The sequence below is a fragment of the Alexandromys fortis genome, unplaced genomic scaffold (genome assembly GCF_014885135.2).
Source record: "Alexandromys fortis isolate MF-2015 unplaced genomic scaffold, M_Fortis_MF-2015_v1.1 scaffold_164, whole genome shotgun sequence".
NCBI classification, from domain to species: Eukaryota; Metazoa; Chordata; class Mammalia; order Rodentia; family Cricetidae; genus Alexandromys; species Alexandromys fortis.
This window is the reverse complement of record NW_026068047.1, coordinates 1,689,549-1,707,675: the sequence shown is the minus strand read 5'-3', so window position 1 is coordinate 1,707,675 and position 18,127 is coordinate 1,689,549. Positions and strand designations below refer to the sequence as shown.

Here is an 18,127-nt window from a genome sequence, read left to right as displayed (position 1 = left end):
CTCCGCTTTCTTTCTCCCAGCACTCAGTTTAGTTTTCCCCTCCTAGCTCTGTTCTGCCCTGCTCTGCTATAGGCTCAAAGCAGTTTCTTTATTAACCAATGGTATTCACTGCATACAGAGGGGAATTCTATATCACCTACTCCGAGGAGAGAATAAAAAAAAAAGAGCAGACAGAAAGAATATGCTGAAAGTTTTGTTGAGACGGGAGTTAGGGGGTTGGGGGGTGGGGGTTAAGGGGTAGGGGATGGGGGATGCGGTGGTAGTTGGTGGTGATGGTAAGAGCCTGGCCTAAGTAGAAGCTACAGAAGGGAACTCCCAGAGGCTGCACAGGATGCTCTCTGGACCTCCCAGCATCTCAGCATAGGCTCTTCACCTCTGCCTTTGGGCTCATTCACAGACTCTTGGGTTGGAGGCAACCTTTGCTCCCTTGGCGCTGGTACAGACTGAGTTGGTTGAGGCGTTCATTCAGGAAAGCAAAGTCCGGGTAGGGATTGGCTAGGGATAGAAAAGAACTGGATACTGATAGGAAGACAAAGGTAGTTTGCACCTCTCTTCCACGTATCTTAGTATCTTCTTCAGATGATGATAATTTGTTTTCCAGGATACGGTCTTGTGTAACTATACTAGCCTCAAACTCTCTGTGAAGCTACGGCTGGCCTTGAACTGTTGATCATCATGCTAGGTTTACAGGCCTGCATGACCACGCTGGCAGCTCCTCCTCCTCCTCGGGTTTTGGTTGCTTTGTTTTTTAAACATTATTTAAAATGTGCCCCCGGGTGCCTACATCTTTTGTGAACTCATTTAGAGGTTTTTCTAATTAAACATTAGTGCGCTGCAGGGATGCAGGGGCGTGTATGCAGGATCCGCCCACCCCTCCCCTTCAAGCCAGCGTCATCGCCCCTTCCCCTCCCATCTCCAGCAACCCAACACAGCAGCACCACTCTTGCCCGATCCCCGCAGCCGGCCTCGGGAGAGCTCCGCTGAGCTGAGCAGACCCTGCACTCTGCTGCCCACTAGGCTCCTGGCACATTCCTTCACCAGCGTCTGCATCCACCCGATCCTTGCTGGGCAGTGCTCTGGGACTGGAGAATACAATAAACTTCACAGGTAAGGATGAACTCCTGGCATAGGACACGCTAGAGCCTGTACCACTCCCGAACAAGGCGGGACCCAGGAGAGGAACATAGGCACTGAAGAAGGGATCACGCTTAGGCTGTCTTCTTGGGATCAACCACCCTTTTTTTCCGAGTGAGTGCTGGCCACTACAAGGTTAATATCAGAGGAGTGATGTTTGCATTGGACTACAAACGGAATGCTTTCCGCTTAAGCAGTACCAGAGGGGGATCCTCTTTATTTTTGTGATTATTAACAGATGTCATTGGAAAAGGTGTAAAAACCTTTCCTGGAGAGAAATTTGTCTCTTTGCAAAGTTCCGTCAAAGCTGGTGCCTCTCTCTCTCTCTCTCTGCCTGTCTGCCCCACTCTTCCTCTATCTCCCTCTCTCCTCTTCCTGCAGTATAGTGGACAGTGGGACAAGGGGGTGAGGAAGTGGAGATCTGGGGCTGGCTTTAAAGTTCCAGCCCCTCCTGTCCGGTGAGTGGATTTTAAAAAGGGGCAAGTAGTGAGACTTACCAAAGCTGAGTGATGGGCACATGAAAACTAAAGTTTTCTTTTGTCTCTGTGAGGTGTGTGTGTGTGTGTGTGTGTGTGTGTGTGTGTGTGTGTGATCTAGAGACTTTCTATGATAGAGTTCTGGAAAAGCTGCAGTAACTCCCCAGCCTGGTTGATCTGACTCTCACACTCTCTTCAACTTGGAAAGTAGTAGTTGGGGCTGGGGAGATGGCTCAACGTGTGAAGGGTTTGCCTCACAAGCATCAGAATCTGAGTTTAGATCCCCAGAACCCAGATAAAGCCAGAGGGGGTGGTACATATCTGTAACTCCTGTAGGAGATGGGAGGAGAAGACAGGAGAGCTCCCATGCACGCTTCTAGTGGGCTAGCCTGGCATACCGTCACACTCAAGGTTGTCCTCTGACCTCTACAGGGCATGCCTGCACTCACTCACATGAACCAAATACACACACACACACACACACACACACACACACGCACACGGAGGGAGGGGGGAAGAGAGAGAGAGAGAGAGAGAGAGAGAGAGAGAGAGAGAGAGAGAGAGGTTGCCTGATACAGCAAGTCCCTTCCTCCCCATTTTATTAACTTTTCTGGCTTCTGAAATACCCACACCCCACCCCACCCCCTGCTTATGCCCAAGTCCATTTGTGTCTACAGAGGATTATAAAAGTCACGACTTGCTGACTGGAGAATTGTGTTTAAGATCTGGTTTATGATTTAGAAGCGAGAATGTTAAAAACCCCAGCCAAGAAAGAGAGCTGGGCTAGAAAGTGCCAATCAAACCACGCGTGGAATTTCATTTTAGAGACGACCCTTCCTTGTGAGCAGGCTCCGTGTAGATTTCCTCCACGTTTCTCTTGCACACATTTGAAACTGGGGCACTGATCAGCTTGTGCTTGGCTCATCCCACACGAAGTCGCCAGTGTGGGTTAACTTTCTCTAGTGAAGAGATTGCTTTTCTTTCTGGGCCCAGAATACCTCAACATTAAACAAATACATTGCTTTTTAACAGTGGGACCAGATACAAGAATTCGGAGGCCAGAGGCACGTCACCTTTGATATTACAGATGGGAAATCTGAAGTGGAGACGTTAGGAAAGACCAATATCAAGTTAGCAGTTCACAAATCGTGACGTCATGATTTAAAAATTAAAAAAAAATAAAATTTCCTTCAGCTAAGAGTGATGTGTGATTAGCAAAATACTGTGACTATCAAATATAATGCATTTATTAACTATTCTTTGCTGAAAGTGCAACTTAAAAAAAGCAGACATCAAGAGCCATGCCCAGAGCACTTTATACACCAGCAAATGAAGGCACTAGCAGAGAGCTGCTCCCTTGGGGCTACCTTAAAACCATTCACCCCAAATTTAATTTACACACAGCAAGCCATTTTATAAATTGAGATGTACATATCCTGGAAAAATAGCAGAAAAAAAAGGAGGCTTTGGTTTTTATTGTGATGAGAAGCAGAAGTTGTGTGTTACTGTAGAATAATCAACTGTGTAACTTTACCGTCCTCCTTTCCCTCAAGGACTGCCAAACTTTTAAAGCAGACATTGCTCTTGTCTCCACTCCCGAAGCTGAGCTTGAAAATAGGGCTATGGTATGTGGTATTTTGAATAGCAATTGGCACATTGTCAATGAACTCTCCAACCGTTTATTCTCAGCGTAGAATTGGTGGAGAGCTTAGCCTTAGTAATGGATTATAAAGTATTTGATAAACATATGGAAATATTTGGCAGGTTCATGACTTTCTTTCGTGTTGAAATAAATCACAGCACATTTGGTGGACGGTTCAGCAATGCTGTAGGCCATGGTGGGAGTGTGCTGGCACTGGCGCTGTTTTTGGAAAAACACCTGCCAGAAATTTGTCTGGCTGTGGACAGTGTGATCCGACCTCGGCTCGTCGGGATGGGCTCTAGAACCTGGAGGTGGGCTTTCTAAGTGTGATAAATTCCATATGTGACAAGTATTTAGTATATTGGGAACCAGTGATGCCTCCTCCATCTCTCACGCTTATAGGCCAAGTCTGATTCACAGCTGAGTGAAGCAAGAGCAGATGCAACCCCAGATTTGCTCTTGGCGAGCTTGCTTCGCCATCTAGTGGTGACAACAGAGATAGCCAGCAAGGTCCTGCTCCCCAGGACTAGGGATGGAGGCTTCTGAGGATCATAGATGAGTCAACCACTAGTGTACTCTTGATCACGATCTACTTGTGAGCAAATTGAGATCTTAGGAACTCAGAGACCACTCAATAGTCAAGAAAAATTTCAGAGATATTACGATTAAATAAAAAAGTATTTGTACTGTTAAGATTTTGTCTTTATCAATACTAGTTATTACTATACAACTTTTATGAGATTCTGTTTTCATCTCTAAAATTGAATGCCTGTTTTTTCATAATTTTTATAATTAATGTTTAGGGCCCTTGAAATGAATCCCCCCAACTTAATACTGCTTCCCACTATTTTCCAATAAACATCCAGGGAAGACAATTTAAAAAACTTTATTTTCTTCTTTATACATGCAGTAAGTTCTTATTTCTTTTTCAGTATGGTGGGAATGTATTTATGTGGGCTGGTGCACATGTGTTTTCTAGTGCAAGTGTATGCGTGTGGAGAACAGGGGCCAGTCTTGGGTGTTACTCCTCAGAAGCTGTCATCTAATTTGTTTATTTATATGTGTGTGTATGTGTGTGTGCGTGTGCACGTGCGTGCATGCATGCATGTGTGTGTGTGTGACATCCGCTGTGTTCAGGTGCGTGCAGAGGCCAGAAGAGGATGTCATGGAGCTGGAGTTACAGGCAGTGTGAGATGCCAGACTGAACCCAGGTCTTTTGCAAGAGCAGCAAACATTCTTAACCACTGAGTCATCACTCCAACATCAAGTGATTGTTTTTGTTGGTTTTCCCCTTTTCTTTTCCTTCTCTCTCTCTCCCTCCCTCCCTCCCTTCCTTCTCCCCCCCCTTTTTTTAAATGAAACTGGGTCTCACTCACGCACGTGCCCACACTCAGATCACACACATGTGCCCACACTCAGATCACACGCACGTGCCCACACTCAGATCACACACATGTGCCCACACTCAGATCACACGCACGTGCCCACACTCAGATCACACACATGTGCCCACACCAGCTTTCTTCAGCAGGTGCTAGGCACCAAACACACCAATGCTTGCATGGCAAGCACTTTAATGAGTGCTAGCTCCCAACCCTCTGACTTCCCATTTTTGTTCTAGTAAATTACCAAACCTTACACAGTTAAAATCACACAGAATGGTTAATCTGACATGCCTGGAGCTCAGAAGTCGGTCGGCAGGACTGTGTTCTTGTTAACTCCTTTGCTTGCTTACCCTCAGATCTTCTAGAGACCACCCTCATCCTGAGGGTCCAGACCTCACCTCGCTTCAATCTCTGCTTCCATCTCCACAGCTCTATCCTGCCTCCTCTTTCTTTTTTTTTTAAAATTTATTTATTTATTAAAGATTTCTGTCTCTTCCCCACCACCACCTCCCATTTCCCTCCCCCAATCAACTCCCCTGCCCTCGTCAGCCCAAAGAGCAATCAGAGTTCCCTGCCCTGTGGGAAAACAAGGACTTTGTGAATTTTGCATGCAAATGGATGGAAATAGAAAACACTATCCTGAGTGAGGTAAGCCAGACCCAAAAAGAGGAACATGGGATGTACTCACTCATATTTGGTTTCTAGCCATAAACAAAGGACATTGAGCCTATAATTAGTGATCCTAGAGAAGCTAAATAAGGAGAACCCAAAGAAAAACCATATAGGCATCCTCCTGAATATCTGCCTCCTCTTTCTAAGGCCCTGTGGTCGCAGTGGATTCGTCTGACACTCCCGTTAATCCCCTCATCTGAAAACCCTTGTCTTAATCACAGGCTCACGGCTGTTTGTTCCCATCATCACGTGAGGAGAACAGCTGCAGGTCCTCAGGAAGTGCTGAGTCATGAGAGCAGCGCTTACACACCACAGGGGACATGAGAAGTACAGAAAACATCTTAACAAATACCTGCTGAGGTTTTCCTTTTGCTTCTATGGAAGATACGGAGTCTCTGTGGTCCAGGCTGGTCTGGAACTGTTAAGATCGCGTCTCCTACTGCAGCCTCCCTAGTAGCCGAGGCTACACTGCAGATACCACATCAGCCCCCCTACTCTGCCGAGACGTGAGTTTCATTCACTACGGAGTCCAAGCTAGCCTAGATCTGGTAATCCTCTTGTCCCTGCCTCCCAAAGGCTGAGATTACAGCTGTGAGCTGCCAGGCCCAGCTCCTTCAATTTTTGACCTCTGACGTCAGGCAATAATGGTAACTGCTGACGTTTTCTGAGTGTTCACTGTGGGTGCGCATGCGCACACACATACACTGGGTTCTCTCAAAACTGTATGGAAAATGCAAAGATGAGGCACCCTTAAGAAAAGCACAAGTTAATCTGATTTTAAACTCCCCTGTCCCTATGGTCATTAAAAACCCCGGTCTCTGCTGTTCATGTTTGTTACGCCATTGACACTCTTTATTTTCCCACCACTGTGAAATTATACATTTCTTGTAAATATTGCATCACTTGGGGCTCTTGCCAGTCAGGGACCTCTGTGAGTGACTGTAGTGGCCTCGAGCAAAACTTCATACAGCAGCCATTAGTCTTCTCCGCATGTCACCAAATTCACAATGGCCATGCAAGTTTCCACAGGTATTCTCCAGAACACATCTCATTGCCTTGACGCTTCTCTATAGTTTACGACCACCAGTAATGCTTCCCCTGGGACCCAGGGCTTAAGTGTCACTTCAGTCTGTGGTTATTCAGAGTGCCTAGGCAGGGCCGCGGTGGCTCCTGGATAGTCAATCCTTACTACACAGCTGAAAGAGGAAATGAGGGTATTCACACTCAAGTGTATGTATAAAAGCAGGCAGTGGTATTGAGAGGTACGGGGGTCATTAATGGTTTAAAAAAGGAGCCAGGAAGTGGTGGTGCATCCCTTTAATCCCAGCACTCGGGAGGCAGAGGCAGGCAGAGGTTCTCTGAGAGTTCGAGGCCAGCCTTGTCTACAAGAGCTTGTTCCAGGATAGGCTCCAAAGCTTCAGAGAAACCCTGTCTTGAAAAACAAAACCAAAACAAACAAAACAAAAAAGCAGATTCTTTGGAAACAATGTATTTTGGGAGCTGAGGAGCAGTTGGTAGAACACTCACCTCGCACACATGAAGCCCTGGGTCTGATCCATGGCATCTAATAAACCCAGTATGGTGATGTAGATCTATGATCCTACCACTCAGAAGATGGACAGAGGATCAGAAGTTTGAGGTCACTCTCTCTCAATTCTGAAGCCAGTCTGGGCTACATGAGACTCTGTCTCAAAAGAAAGAAACTATGTATCCCCCCCCCCCCCCACACACACACAGAGGGTTTCTCTGTAGCTTTGGAGCCTGTCCTGGAACTAGCTGTTGTAGACCAGGCTGTCCTCAAACTCACAGAGATCCATCTGCCTCTTCCTCCCAAGTGCTGGTATTAAAGGTGTGCACCACCACCACCCAGCTGAAACTACATATTCTTTAATGTTGGCCAATAATTGATTTTGGAGTAGAGTAATACTTTTTAAAATAACACATGTATCACCGCTTACCGTGCTCTGAGCAGAGTAGTAATTCTTTGCACATATCACCTCATTTAGTTCCAACACAGTACTATAAAATAGAACTTACTGTGGTCCCCACTGTGCACAAGAGGAGAGTTAATAAACTACCTAAGTTCATACACCTAATAGGAGAAAAAAAGATGGACAATTCTTGACCTGATCTTATGCCCATTATGTTAGCATAGATACACACGTATTCTAAGCACTACCGTCAAGCCCCACTTCTAAGAACAGATAATAAATAGTGGTAGAGGTAAGTCATCCCTTGCAATGCTGTGTAGCCATCTCTATTAGAGAAGCAGGTACATCCACACGGGTTAGAATCTTACCTACGTCCTTTCTGCTGCCCCTAGAATCCATCCCGTGATCAACTACATATATGCTGACTCACAGTGGAGGGCAATAATTGCAATCTCCTTTTATTATCCAAACCTGGAACCTGAAGCCCCAATCCAAGCAAGGCTCCTGGACACTGTCAGCATTATATCACTATTATAATAGGAGCTAGGGAAAAGGAAGGTGTGGGCAGAGGCATGGGGGGAAAATGCCGCCTTTCCAACTGGGAGCATGTTTCCTAGGTCATCGAGTTAGGTTTTCTGGATGATGGGTGTATGTAGCCCTATCCACTGGATTGTGGGTGGCTTTATCAGTCAGAGATATCATTTTCCTTGACATTTTACCATAAAGAAAACTTAGATTTTCCAAAAGGAAGTGTTCTTAGACATCTGTCCAGCTTTAAATTACAGCCCAGATTAGACGGGCTAACTAAAGCAAAGGCCCTCTTATTACCGTGATTTGGAGGTCATATTGCAAGGCTCTGCCCTTGGGCATGGCCAAAGATAGACACAGGCATGGTTTCTATTCCAGTGGGTGGACTGCAGAGATGCTCCCAACGGAGCTGGAAAAATGATACCATCCCATGGTTCATGGTGTGGGATACAGGAGGCATTCACACAAGCCTACTACTGAGTTAAGTGATTCAGACGTATATGATATAAGCGTAAATAAGTCGTGTTTCTTCTTAATGAACTGTATGTAAGCCATTTGACAATAGTGGTTGCAAATACAGTAAAAGAGTAGAGTCAGAATTAAGTTTATTTTTTTACACATAGAGGCGCCCCCTAGGAGACATTCTAACAGTGGGTGTGTGCTGGGCTCTGGTAATTAGTTTGTGCGGTTTTTATTTTTTATTTTTTTGTAAGGAGTGGAGAAAGACTTTATTAGCTACGGTGAGCAAGATCATGCGATTTGATTACAAAACAATGCACTCCTCAAACAAAAGGAGTAGTCATTTGGGGACCTGTAAATACTCATGTCGGAGAGTACTTCAAGGGCAAACACATTACCGAGCGGTTTCAGATTCAAGAAGGAGAGATGGAAGACACATTTGGGGGGCAGGTGCTTAGCTTAAGGCCGTGGAACACGTTTAAAAGGTTAAAATGGCAGACAAGAGCTCTTTTGGGAATGTCCACAGTCACCATAAAGAGAGCAGATGGGAACTCCACAATAGGTTTCCTTCTTCGCGGATTCTCATAGATGACTGCCCACAAAAACTTGCTTTCTCATCTTCTCCCTCCTGCTCAGCCACATCTCTCGTTGAAAACATTTTTTTGAGAGTTTTGGTATAGTTAATTTAGTGGGTTATGGAGAGGAAAGGGGGGAGAAGAGAGAGAGGCAGAGAGAGAGGGAGAGATGGGAGGAGAGACAGTAGTTACCTTTTCAGAAGAGGGACAGCGAAAAGATTTTTTCCAAAAAATATTTATTTTAAATTATGCGGGGGTTGGTGGGGTTTGTGCACTTGAGTTCAGTGCTCATGGAGGCCAATGGCGTCAGATTCCTTTGGAGCTGGAGTTGCCTGTGGTTGTGAGCTGTAAGTGCTGGGAACTGAACTTGGGTCCTCAAGTACAGTATGGGCATCTAGCTGCTGAGCTGTGTCTTCAGTCTGTGTCGAAAATCTTGAAGAGAATCTCCTTATTGGCTAAAGATAGCCCCAGAGTTACTTCTAAATAATGCTGTCCTCCAACAAAGGAAGTTCAGTAGTCAAGTTTGTTAACAAACTCCCAGGTACCACTGCACTGGCCCAGTGAACACTGTCTGATGTGACTGCTAAGTCACATCAGTGACTGGGGAGGATGTTTCCCTAAGCATCCACTCACTGAGAAACACATGCCTGCGTACTCCTGGCCGGGGCTGTTACTGGGTATGATTTAGAAGTGACAAACAGGCCTGGCGGTGGTGGCGCACGCCTTTAATCCCAGCACTCGGGAGGCAGAGGCAGGCGGATCTCTGTGAGTTCGAGGCCAGCCTGGTCTAAAAGAGCTAGTTCCAGGACAGGAACCAAAAAGCTACGGAGAAACCCTGTCTCAAAANAAAAAAAAAAAAAAAAAAAAAAAAAAAAAAAAAAAAAAAAAAAAAGAAAAAAAAGAAAAGACGTGACAGACAGGTTTGGAATTTTCAAAAGTATTGGCCGGGACCCTCGATTCAGATAACAGAGTTCAAAGTCGGTATGGGAAATGAGCCATCGAATTGTACTTAAATACAGGTGAATTCTAGGAGCCTCTTCTCAAAGTCTGGGAGGCCAAGGGGACACGCAGCTTGATACTGCAGTTCCGTAATCGGCGCGGTGACATCTGCCTTTCAGTCTGCACCTGACTTTACACCCCATCTCTCTTATCCCCAACGAGCTTAAGAGTTGTAAGACTAAGCGTTTTTTTTTTTTTTTTTTTTTTTTTTTTTTTTTTTTTAATTGCAACTCTGCAGCTACCAGTAGTGGTTCAGCCTCACTGGCTGCAGCCAGGTGCGAATTCTGTTCCCTCAGGCAGCGGCTCGTTCACTGCCAGTAGCTAACCTTCTCTCATGGCTCACATCTCCCCCAAAACAGGGCATCTGTCAGCTCGACCCCTGCTTAAGAACCCTAACTTCACATGGTTCCTCCTTACCACTTCCTGTCAGCTGGCTGCTGACTCAGCCCCCCTGACCCCAGTTTAATTTTATTTAAGCCAACAAATGTAACACGTCTTTGCAACAGTACACAAATATTCCACGGCATAAACGAGTGAGACACATCTTAAATTAATATTCCACAACTAAAAGCACTAGAAAAGAAAAAAGACCTCGCTGGGAAAGAATTCCATAGGATGGATGGAGTATTAGCCTGGATTTTGCCCAAGAATGACTGTTGCTTATTACTACGTAATACTCACATGTCAAAAGCTGCAAAGATTTCAGGTATCCTGCCGTGGCTACTGATGACTATCAGTCTTTGATACAGCCGTGCTAAGTGCATAATGGATAGTGCTCATTACGGGCTAACTTTCAAAAGCAACTTTATAGAATTTGGAGTTGGGCCTGGGGGCACATGTCTGTCATCCAAGTCTCTTAGTTGGCTGAGGCAGAAAGATTATGACTTCAAAGTAATCCTGGGCTACAAAGTGAGACCTTATCTCGAATATAATTTTAAATGGGCTCAGTGGTTGGACGTTTGCCTAGCATGTGCTAAGATCTGAGTTCAATTCCGAGCACCAGCAGAATGGAAAAAAAAATAGTTGTATCTCAAATCTGAAAACTCTCTTGAGCAGAACGTGGTAGCACACACCTTTAATCACAGTACTAGGGAGGCAGAGGAAGGCAGATCTTTGTAAGTTTGAGGCCAGCCTGGTCTGCATAGCAAGTTCCAGGCAAGCCACAGCTACGCAGCAAAACCTTGTCTCAAACAAACAAACAGAGAGGTTCAGAACGGCTCCAAGGAATGCCGCAAGCTGTAGCCCGTGAGCCTCAGCCCTATTAAGTACATATGTTTACATGCTTACATGCAGTGCACCTGGAGACGAGGAGACTGTGCAAACAATAGAGGGGAATCATACCACATATTGGCAACTTTAAATATATTTAGTATCAGGAAAGCTTAGATGATGAGAGCCATGATGGAAAATGACCACAGTATTTTAGTATCACGGTCTCCAAGTGGCAAATCAAGAACCATCGTCTATGCTCCACAAATTCTGAAACAATTTTCACATAAAGTTCCAGTCTGAAAGAACTTTTGTATAAATGGCGGTTCCACACAAAAGTTTATTGAAAAAGTGTCTAGGACATGTTTCTTACTTCAGCATAAGGTACTCATCACTGTATATTTTCTCTTCATGGCAATGGAGTCTGTAAAAACCAAAGGAACCCACCACAGTTGTGGTTACCAATACATGGGCTGCCAAACACCAGGCAGCAGTGAGAGTCGCCATCCCAGCAGACAGTCCTGCTTGGACTTAGTGTTACAAAAATAAAAGCGGCAACAGGAAGGTGTGGCGGGGAGGTGCTGGGGCAGTGCGGGAGGGGGCTCCTTAGTGCTAGGTACGGTTAAGATACACAGTCTGTTTGTATGACACTGTCGATGAATAAAAAAAATTATTTGTCAACAAATACATAAAAGATATTCTAAAGGGGAGAAATCAAAGGAGGGGCCAGGCCTGGTGACAAAGGCTTAAATCCCAGCTACTCAGGTAGCTGAGATGCACACATCAAAGGTCACAGCCAGCTTGGGTGACAGAGAAAGTTCAAGCAAGGTCAAGTTGTGCACTCTGAGACAGTCTCAAAATGAAAAGTAAAAGCAACAGAAACAGTAGATGCTTGCCCAGTGTGCATGGAGGCCTAGGTTCGGCTCCAGTCCTGTGCCCGCTTCCCCTTCCCTCTGTGTGTTTGTATATGTGCTGTGTGTGTGTATGTATATATGTTATATGTGTGTGTTGTGTATGTCTGTATGTGTATATGTTATGTGTGTGTTGTATATGTGTGTCTGTATGTGTATATGTTATGTGTTTGTTGTGTGTGTCTGTATGTGTATATGTCATGTGTGTGTTGTGTATGTCTGTATGTGTATATGTCATGTGTGTGTTGTATATGTGTGTCTGTATGTGTATAGTGTTCATTGTGTGTGTAGGTGTGTATGTGTACCAGTGGTATGCACCTATGCATATATAAAATCAGAGCAGGTGACCAGCACATGAACTCAACTGTCTCTAACTCTGTACTGCTTGGTAGCATCATCTGTCTGATGCACACCTCCACATCAGTTCCTTCTGCAAACCCTGGACCAGGGAAATTCTGTACTTCAGCGAAAGTTTCCAAACCCTGATAGTTATTTACTTTTTAGACGTTAAGAATTTATGATCCTGCTTTTAAAGAGTTAAGTATCAGAAGAAACTGCAGGGTGCTGCTTCTGTCTCTATAAGCAATGGAGAAATAAACATCGGGGGGGGGGTGGTTGTGGGGCTGAGACCTCTCAACAGAACCCACTCTGTCCCATCCTGAGCTGTCTGGGGAAGCAGGTGGCGAGGGGGAGACGGATCTATACAGCTGACAGGGAGAGCTGGCTGAGAAAATGCTTGCTGATTTTGGATGTCTTTTACGGTCCGCTTAGCAGAATGTTGATCTGCTCTCCAGAAGGGATCTACTCATGCTGGAGGTACACTGAGGACCTAAAGCATAAGCAAAGAGGGAAGTAACGTTTAAAAGAGATCACAAAACCACTCTTTCCTTTTCATGTTATTAAAGGGCAAACCAGAAGAACAAGATGGAAAATATGTTATTTTGGTTGATAATGTTCATCTCTGGATGGACCCTCTCGGATGGGTCTGAAACAGAATCAGATTTTTCCTGGCACCTGAGCAGAATACCCCGGGTTGTGAGCGAGAGAACTGTCCATCTCGCCAGCCCCGCGTTCCAGGCAGATGCTGGGGTGAAGGTGACCACAGTGTGCGGCATCGAATGTCAGGAAGAGCTCCCGCCTCCCAGCCTTTCCCAGCTTGAAGACTCCCTTTCCTATGAGACGGTCTTTGAGAACGGCACCCGAACCTTAACGATAGTGAAAGTTCAAGATCTGGTCCCAGAGCCCACTCAAAACAGCAGCATAAAAGGATCACACCGGAGGAGAAGGAGGCAGGTGTACGGTACAGACAGCAGGTTCAGCATCTTGGACAAAAGATTTTTGACCAGCTTCCCTTTCAATACAGCGGTGAAGCTGTCCACTGGCTGCAGTGGCGCCTTCGTCTCCCCCAAGCACGTGCTCACGGCTGCCCACTGTGTCCACGACGGGAAGGACTATATCAAAGGCAGTAAAAAGCTCAGGGTGGGAGTGCTGAAGATGAGAAACAAAGGCGGACGCAAAAGACGCAGAGGCTCCAAGAGGGGCCGGAGAGAAGCAGAGCATGGTGGCCAAAATCACAGTGATCAGGGGCATCCTCAGGAGAGTGCCACCCAAAGACAGGAAAAAGGGTCCCGGCGAGGTCCCAAGGTCACCCAAGGGAGACCCTCCTTCCAGTGGACCCGTGTCAAGAGCACCCACATCCCCAAAGGCTGGGCGAGAGGAGAGAGTGGGGACCCGGAGTTGGACTACGACTATGCGCTCCTGGAACTGAAGCGAGCACACAAACAGCAGCATATGGAGCTAGGAGTGAGCCCCACCATCAGCAAGCTGCCAGGAGGCCGGATTCACTTCTCCGGGTTTGACAACGACAGGGAGGACCAGTTGGTGTATCGTTTTTGCAGCGTTTCTGAGGAATCCAATGACCTCCTCTACCAGTACTGCGATGCTGAGGCAGGCTCCACGGGCTCTGGGATCTACCTGAGGCTCAAAGAGCCAGGCAAAAAAACCTGGAAGCGCAAGATCATCGCGGTCTACTCAGGCCACCAGTGGGTGGATGCGCACGGGGTTCAGAAGGACTTTAACGTGGCCGTGCGCATCACTCCGCTCAAGTACGCCCAGATTTGCCTCTGGATCCACGGAAATGCAGCCAACTGTACTTATGGCTGAGGAAAACGCGGAGTTCATGCATATCCTGAATCCCAGAGAAAGCCAGCTTTCCTTCAGAGAGCACTCATAGGGTATGCTTGGACTTGTGCCAGAGTTTTCACAGACTTCCTTTATAAAATTAGGGTTTCTTTCTCACAGCTAGAATGTTTAGGTACAGATAATGAAACTAGATGGCACTTCAGCGGCAAATATATACTCTTCATGTGGTGGTAAAAGTTTCGTCTGCGGGGAAACCATTTGTTTACTTGGGCCTTTTTTGAAAGTAGACACTCTTTAAAATGTCAGGCCAGAACTGTAATATGACTTCTCAATGAGCTTGCTCTTAGAGGCCTACTCTAAGAAGAGCCACCTGGAATATGAAGATTCATAGTTACACGATTAGAATCAGAGGTGACAAGGTTTGGTTTGTAGTACTCTGAGGTGGAGTCATTCTGTTGCTCCCTTAATGTATGTGTTTTTTCTTGGTACTGAGAAACTTATTTTAAGAACTACAGATAAAAACATAAAAATTACAAATCAAAGAATCAATGAGCTTTATAAACAAAACTATTAATTGTGACTTAAAAAATATCAACCCAGCATCAATTTGTCTGTCAAATTGGACACTTTGTTCTCTGCAATGAACCAACTTTAGGGCTATTGAAAGCAGAGACACTTTTTATCTTTTTGATTTTTCGAGACAGGGTTTCTCTGTGTAGCCCTAGCGGCCTGGAACTAGCTCTATAGACCAGGCTGGCCTCGAACTCACAGAGATCTGCCTGCCTCTGCCTCACAAGTTCTGGGATCAAAGATGTGCGCCAGCACTGCCAACCTGAAAGCTGAGACACTTTAAGATCTCAAGGTTTTATTTAACTAATTCTCAAGCTAGGAAGTTTTCAAGGAATGCTGAGCAGCCATTTCGCAAGCTCTGACCCATCCCCCCTGAACACCCTGCGCTGCTGTGTTGTAACTGGCTACTGTGTGTCAGCTGCTATATTTTTAAAGTAAGCAATTTGAAGTCTTTTTCAAATTTTTGAAGTCTCTTTTCTTTTTTCCCCAAGTCCTGTGATAGCAAAGAAAGTTCTGATGGTTCTTATTAGGGACCAAGGTAGCACCGTCACTCTGCCTCCTAAGTAGCATTAAGCAGCTAGTGACCACCTAGAGCAGAATACAGAACAGACTCTCAGGACACACCTCATGAACCAACAGGTACGTGGCGAATGGCTGTACAGACGGTAGGTCAGGGCATTATGCTTAAACATTTCTGATGATATGCTCTATTGTACTCTAAAATTTAGTAATCCAGGACCCAATCTTTGTTCTGTTCTTTCTGGCAATGTCTAAGGCCACATATGTTTCTCTCATGACACACTCAATTTACTCCCAGGGTAAAAAAATTTTTTTTCTTTTGGAGGTGTCCTAATAAACACTACAAAATAAGAGTCAATGTTATTTCCTAGCTCTGTCTTCTGTTGTACTCTTGATTAGCATGCAAATGAGTATCTTCATTTGGGTTAGCATAGCGATTTTCTAAATGGTGCTCAAGACATCTGACATTCTTTTAAAATGTGAGTTGTTAAGAATAGTTCAATAAAATTAAAAAAAATAAAGTGTCTGACTGTGTTTGTAGTTAAAGGGTTCTTAGAAAATAGTTAACTAGCTTCTAACTAGGAGGTATTGTCTTTAGTACTCCCCTCCCTGCGAGGCTCCCATTGCTTCCAGTAGCAGAGAGCGCATGCTGAAAAGCAGACCCACCTTCTTTGGGGCAGGAGACTGTACAGTCTCTGTGTTAGGTACTTTTCCTATCAGTGTGATTAAATACCTGACGAAGCAACTGATAATGGCTTAGTTTTGTCGTCTGTTTTTCTTGCCTTTGTGGCTCTTCTAAGAGTATCAGCATAATACACGACTCTAGACAGCAGTGTCAAGAGTGTCCCACCTGGTCCTACAGCTGTTCAGTCCCGAAGAAACACACAGAGACTTAATTATAAACTGTTTGCCTATTAGCTCAGGTAACCCATAATTCTTATTTATGTTCAGTCACGTGGCCTGGCACCTTTTCTCAGGGCAGCATTCTCATCTTGCTTCCTCTGAGTCTCGCTGGTGACTGTGTCTCTACCTTTCCTCTTCCCAGAATTCTCCTCGTCTGGTCGCCCTGCCTATACTTCCTGCCTGGCTACTGACCAATCAGCCTTTTACTAAACCAATATGAGTGACAAGTCTTTATAGTGTACAAGCGCATTAACCCACAGCACACAACTCTAGAAATTATCACCATAGTTACCTATAATAAAGCAACTGGGTTCTTTTTCATCTCCTACTCATAGACTGAAATGTTCTCAGCAGACTGGCAGCCATGATTCCCTGAGGAGCTGGCACAGGGTAGAGGAATTTGCCTGTGTGTGACGATTCGGTCCCTGTCTGAAGGTAGATCTCTTGCCTACTGCTAAACATCCAGCTTCAAGGTCAGGATATGCTCAGAGCCAAGATTCTATTACAAAACAGAGGTAGCACTTTATCCGGCAATGGGCTGAAAATAAAAGCTGGCGTTTTAAAGACAGAGCCGAATTTAGTATTCTGCCACTGCGCTTGGGGACGATTTACACCAGAAGGTTCTGTGGCTTGGGAAAATAAGTGACAGCATGGTACCCACCAAATAGCCGGTTGTGTTACTCCATGTAGTCCAGGATGCGGCTGATGTGGCTCCTTAAATGGACGTCTTGAGTAGTCACCACCCACAGATCACAGCATCCCTATACCGAAATTGAAGCTTGGTGTTGGCTGTTGGCAGAGGCACGGAGGCCATTATACGATAGGAATCACCTTGCCAGGACTAGAAACGAAATTTCTCCATTCTTAGGCTGGAGAGGAAGCAAGGACTCTATGGTTTTCCTATTCTAAAGCAAAATCTCCTTTTCTAAAATCATCTACCGGATTCAGCTAGAGCCTCAGACTGTGAGCCCCAGATAGTGCATCGGCTTCCTTCAATGTAGAGGTTTCTAAATTTGGCTAATACTAAGAATGACCTAGTAGATTACCTTAGAAACTCAGGTGACAGGGCTCCATGGAGACCTAGCCTGAATCCCTAGGAGTCCAGCATTGCAGATCTGACTAAGCTCTGGACTGGCTCCTAACCAAAGCCACAGTCAGTCTCTGTCTCTGTCTCTGTCTCTGTCTCTCTCTGTCTCTCTCTCTGTCTCTCTCTCTCTCTCTCTCTCTCTCTCTCTCTCTCTCTCTCAAATGAAAGGCTCCCTGCCTCTTATTGTTCTTAGTCTTTCTTTTGGAGTCAATGTTTTCTCAGCTTTCCCTGACTTGTGCTTTTCTTATAATATACTTCAAAATGCTAAGTTGAGGAGAGTGGCAGTGTGGATGATCAGATACGCACATGACGCTCTCAACAGTTTAGGAATAGGATTGCTATAACATCATTTTCCTATGATAAGAAACCAAGCAAGCTTGCAAAATTCCTAAGTGCATATGATCAGTTGATAATAAAAAATTCAGTTTTATTTATTTCCCAGTATTAGATACTAGATTTTCTTTTTTTTTTGGCAATTCATCTTATTATTTAGGTGAGGTCAACACAACTCGAGGAGTTAAGCCTTGGGCTCTTAGGATAAGGAGTTAATCTTTAGATTCTACCTCCCCTCGAAGAATGCACAATCTAGTTGAGGGTCACACATACACACCGGAAGGCAGGAAGTGTGACACCAAAGCGTGACACTGAGAGGTGGGTTCTGCTAGAGTGGCCAAGCAGAGTGAAATGAGCAGGTTCCTGGAAGAAGTGACACCTAGACCAGCTAGCTTGTGAATGGGGAGCTGAAGGGGTGGGGCAGCCTGGAGCAAGCAGCTTCAGGAAGCAGCAAGAGGGTCACACCAGTGTTTACAGTAGAGCTGCAGATTGCAGGTAGCCTTCCAAGTGCTGAGCAACACCAAGAAATAATGCTTCCTGGTGAGCCGAGAACACCAAAGGCTTTGAAAGGAATCCTTAGAGTACTTAGACCTCATCACTAAGAACCGCTGCAGGTCTTCAAGTCAGAGGAATGATATGGGGGGGGGGGGGG

General features: G+C 45.3%; 1 protein-coding gene across 1 annotated transcript; it reads left to right on the top strand.

The window, feature by feature from the left end:
• The first annotated feature begins 922 nt into the window (after window positions 1-922).
• On the top strand, window positions 923-15,673 carry Prss35 (serine protease 35). The gene is made up of 2 exons (XM_050118937.1): window positions 923-1,107; window positions 12,827-15,673. The coding sequence occupies exon 2, from the start codon at window positions 12,846-12,848 to the stop codon at window positions 14,082-14,084; it is 1,239 nt and encodes a 412-aa protein (XP_049974894.1). The 5' UTR covers window positions 923-1,107; window positions 12,827-12,845; the 3' UTR covers window positions 14,085-15,673.
• The last annotated feature ends 2,454 nt before the right edge of the window (window positions 15,674-18,127 follow it).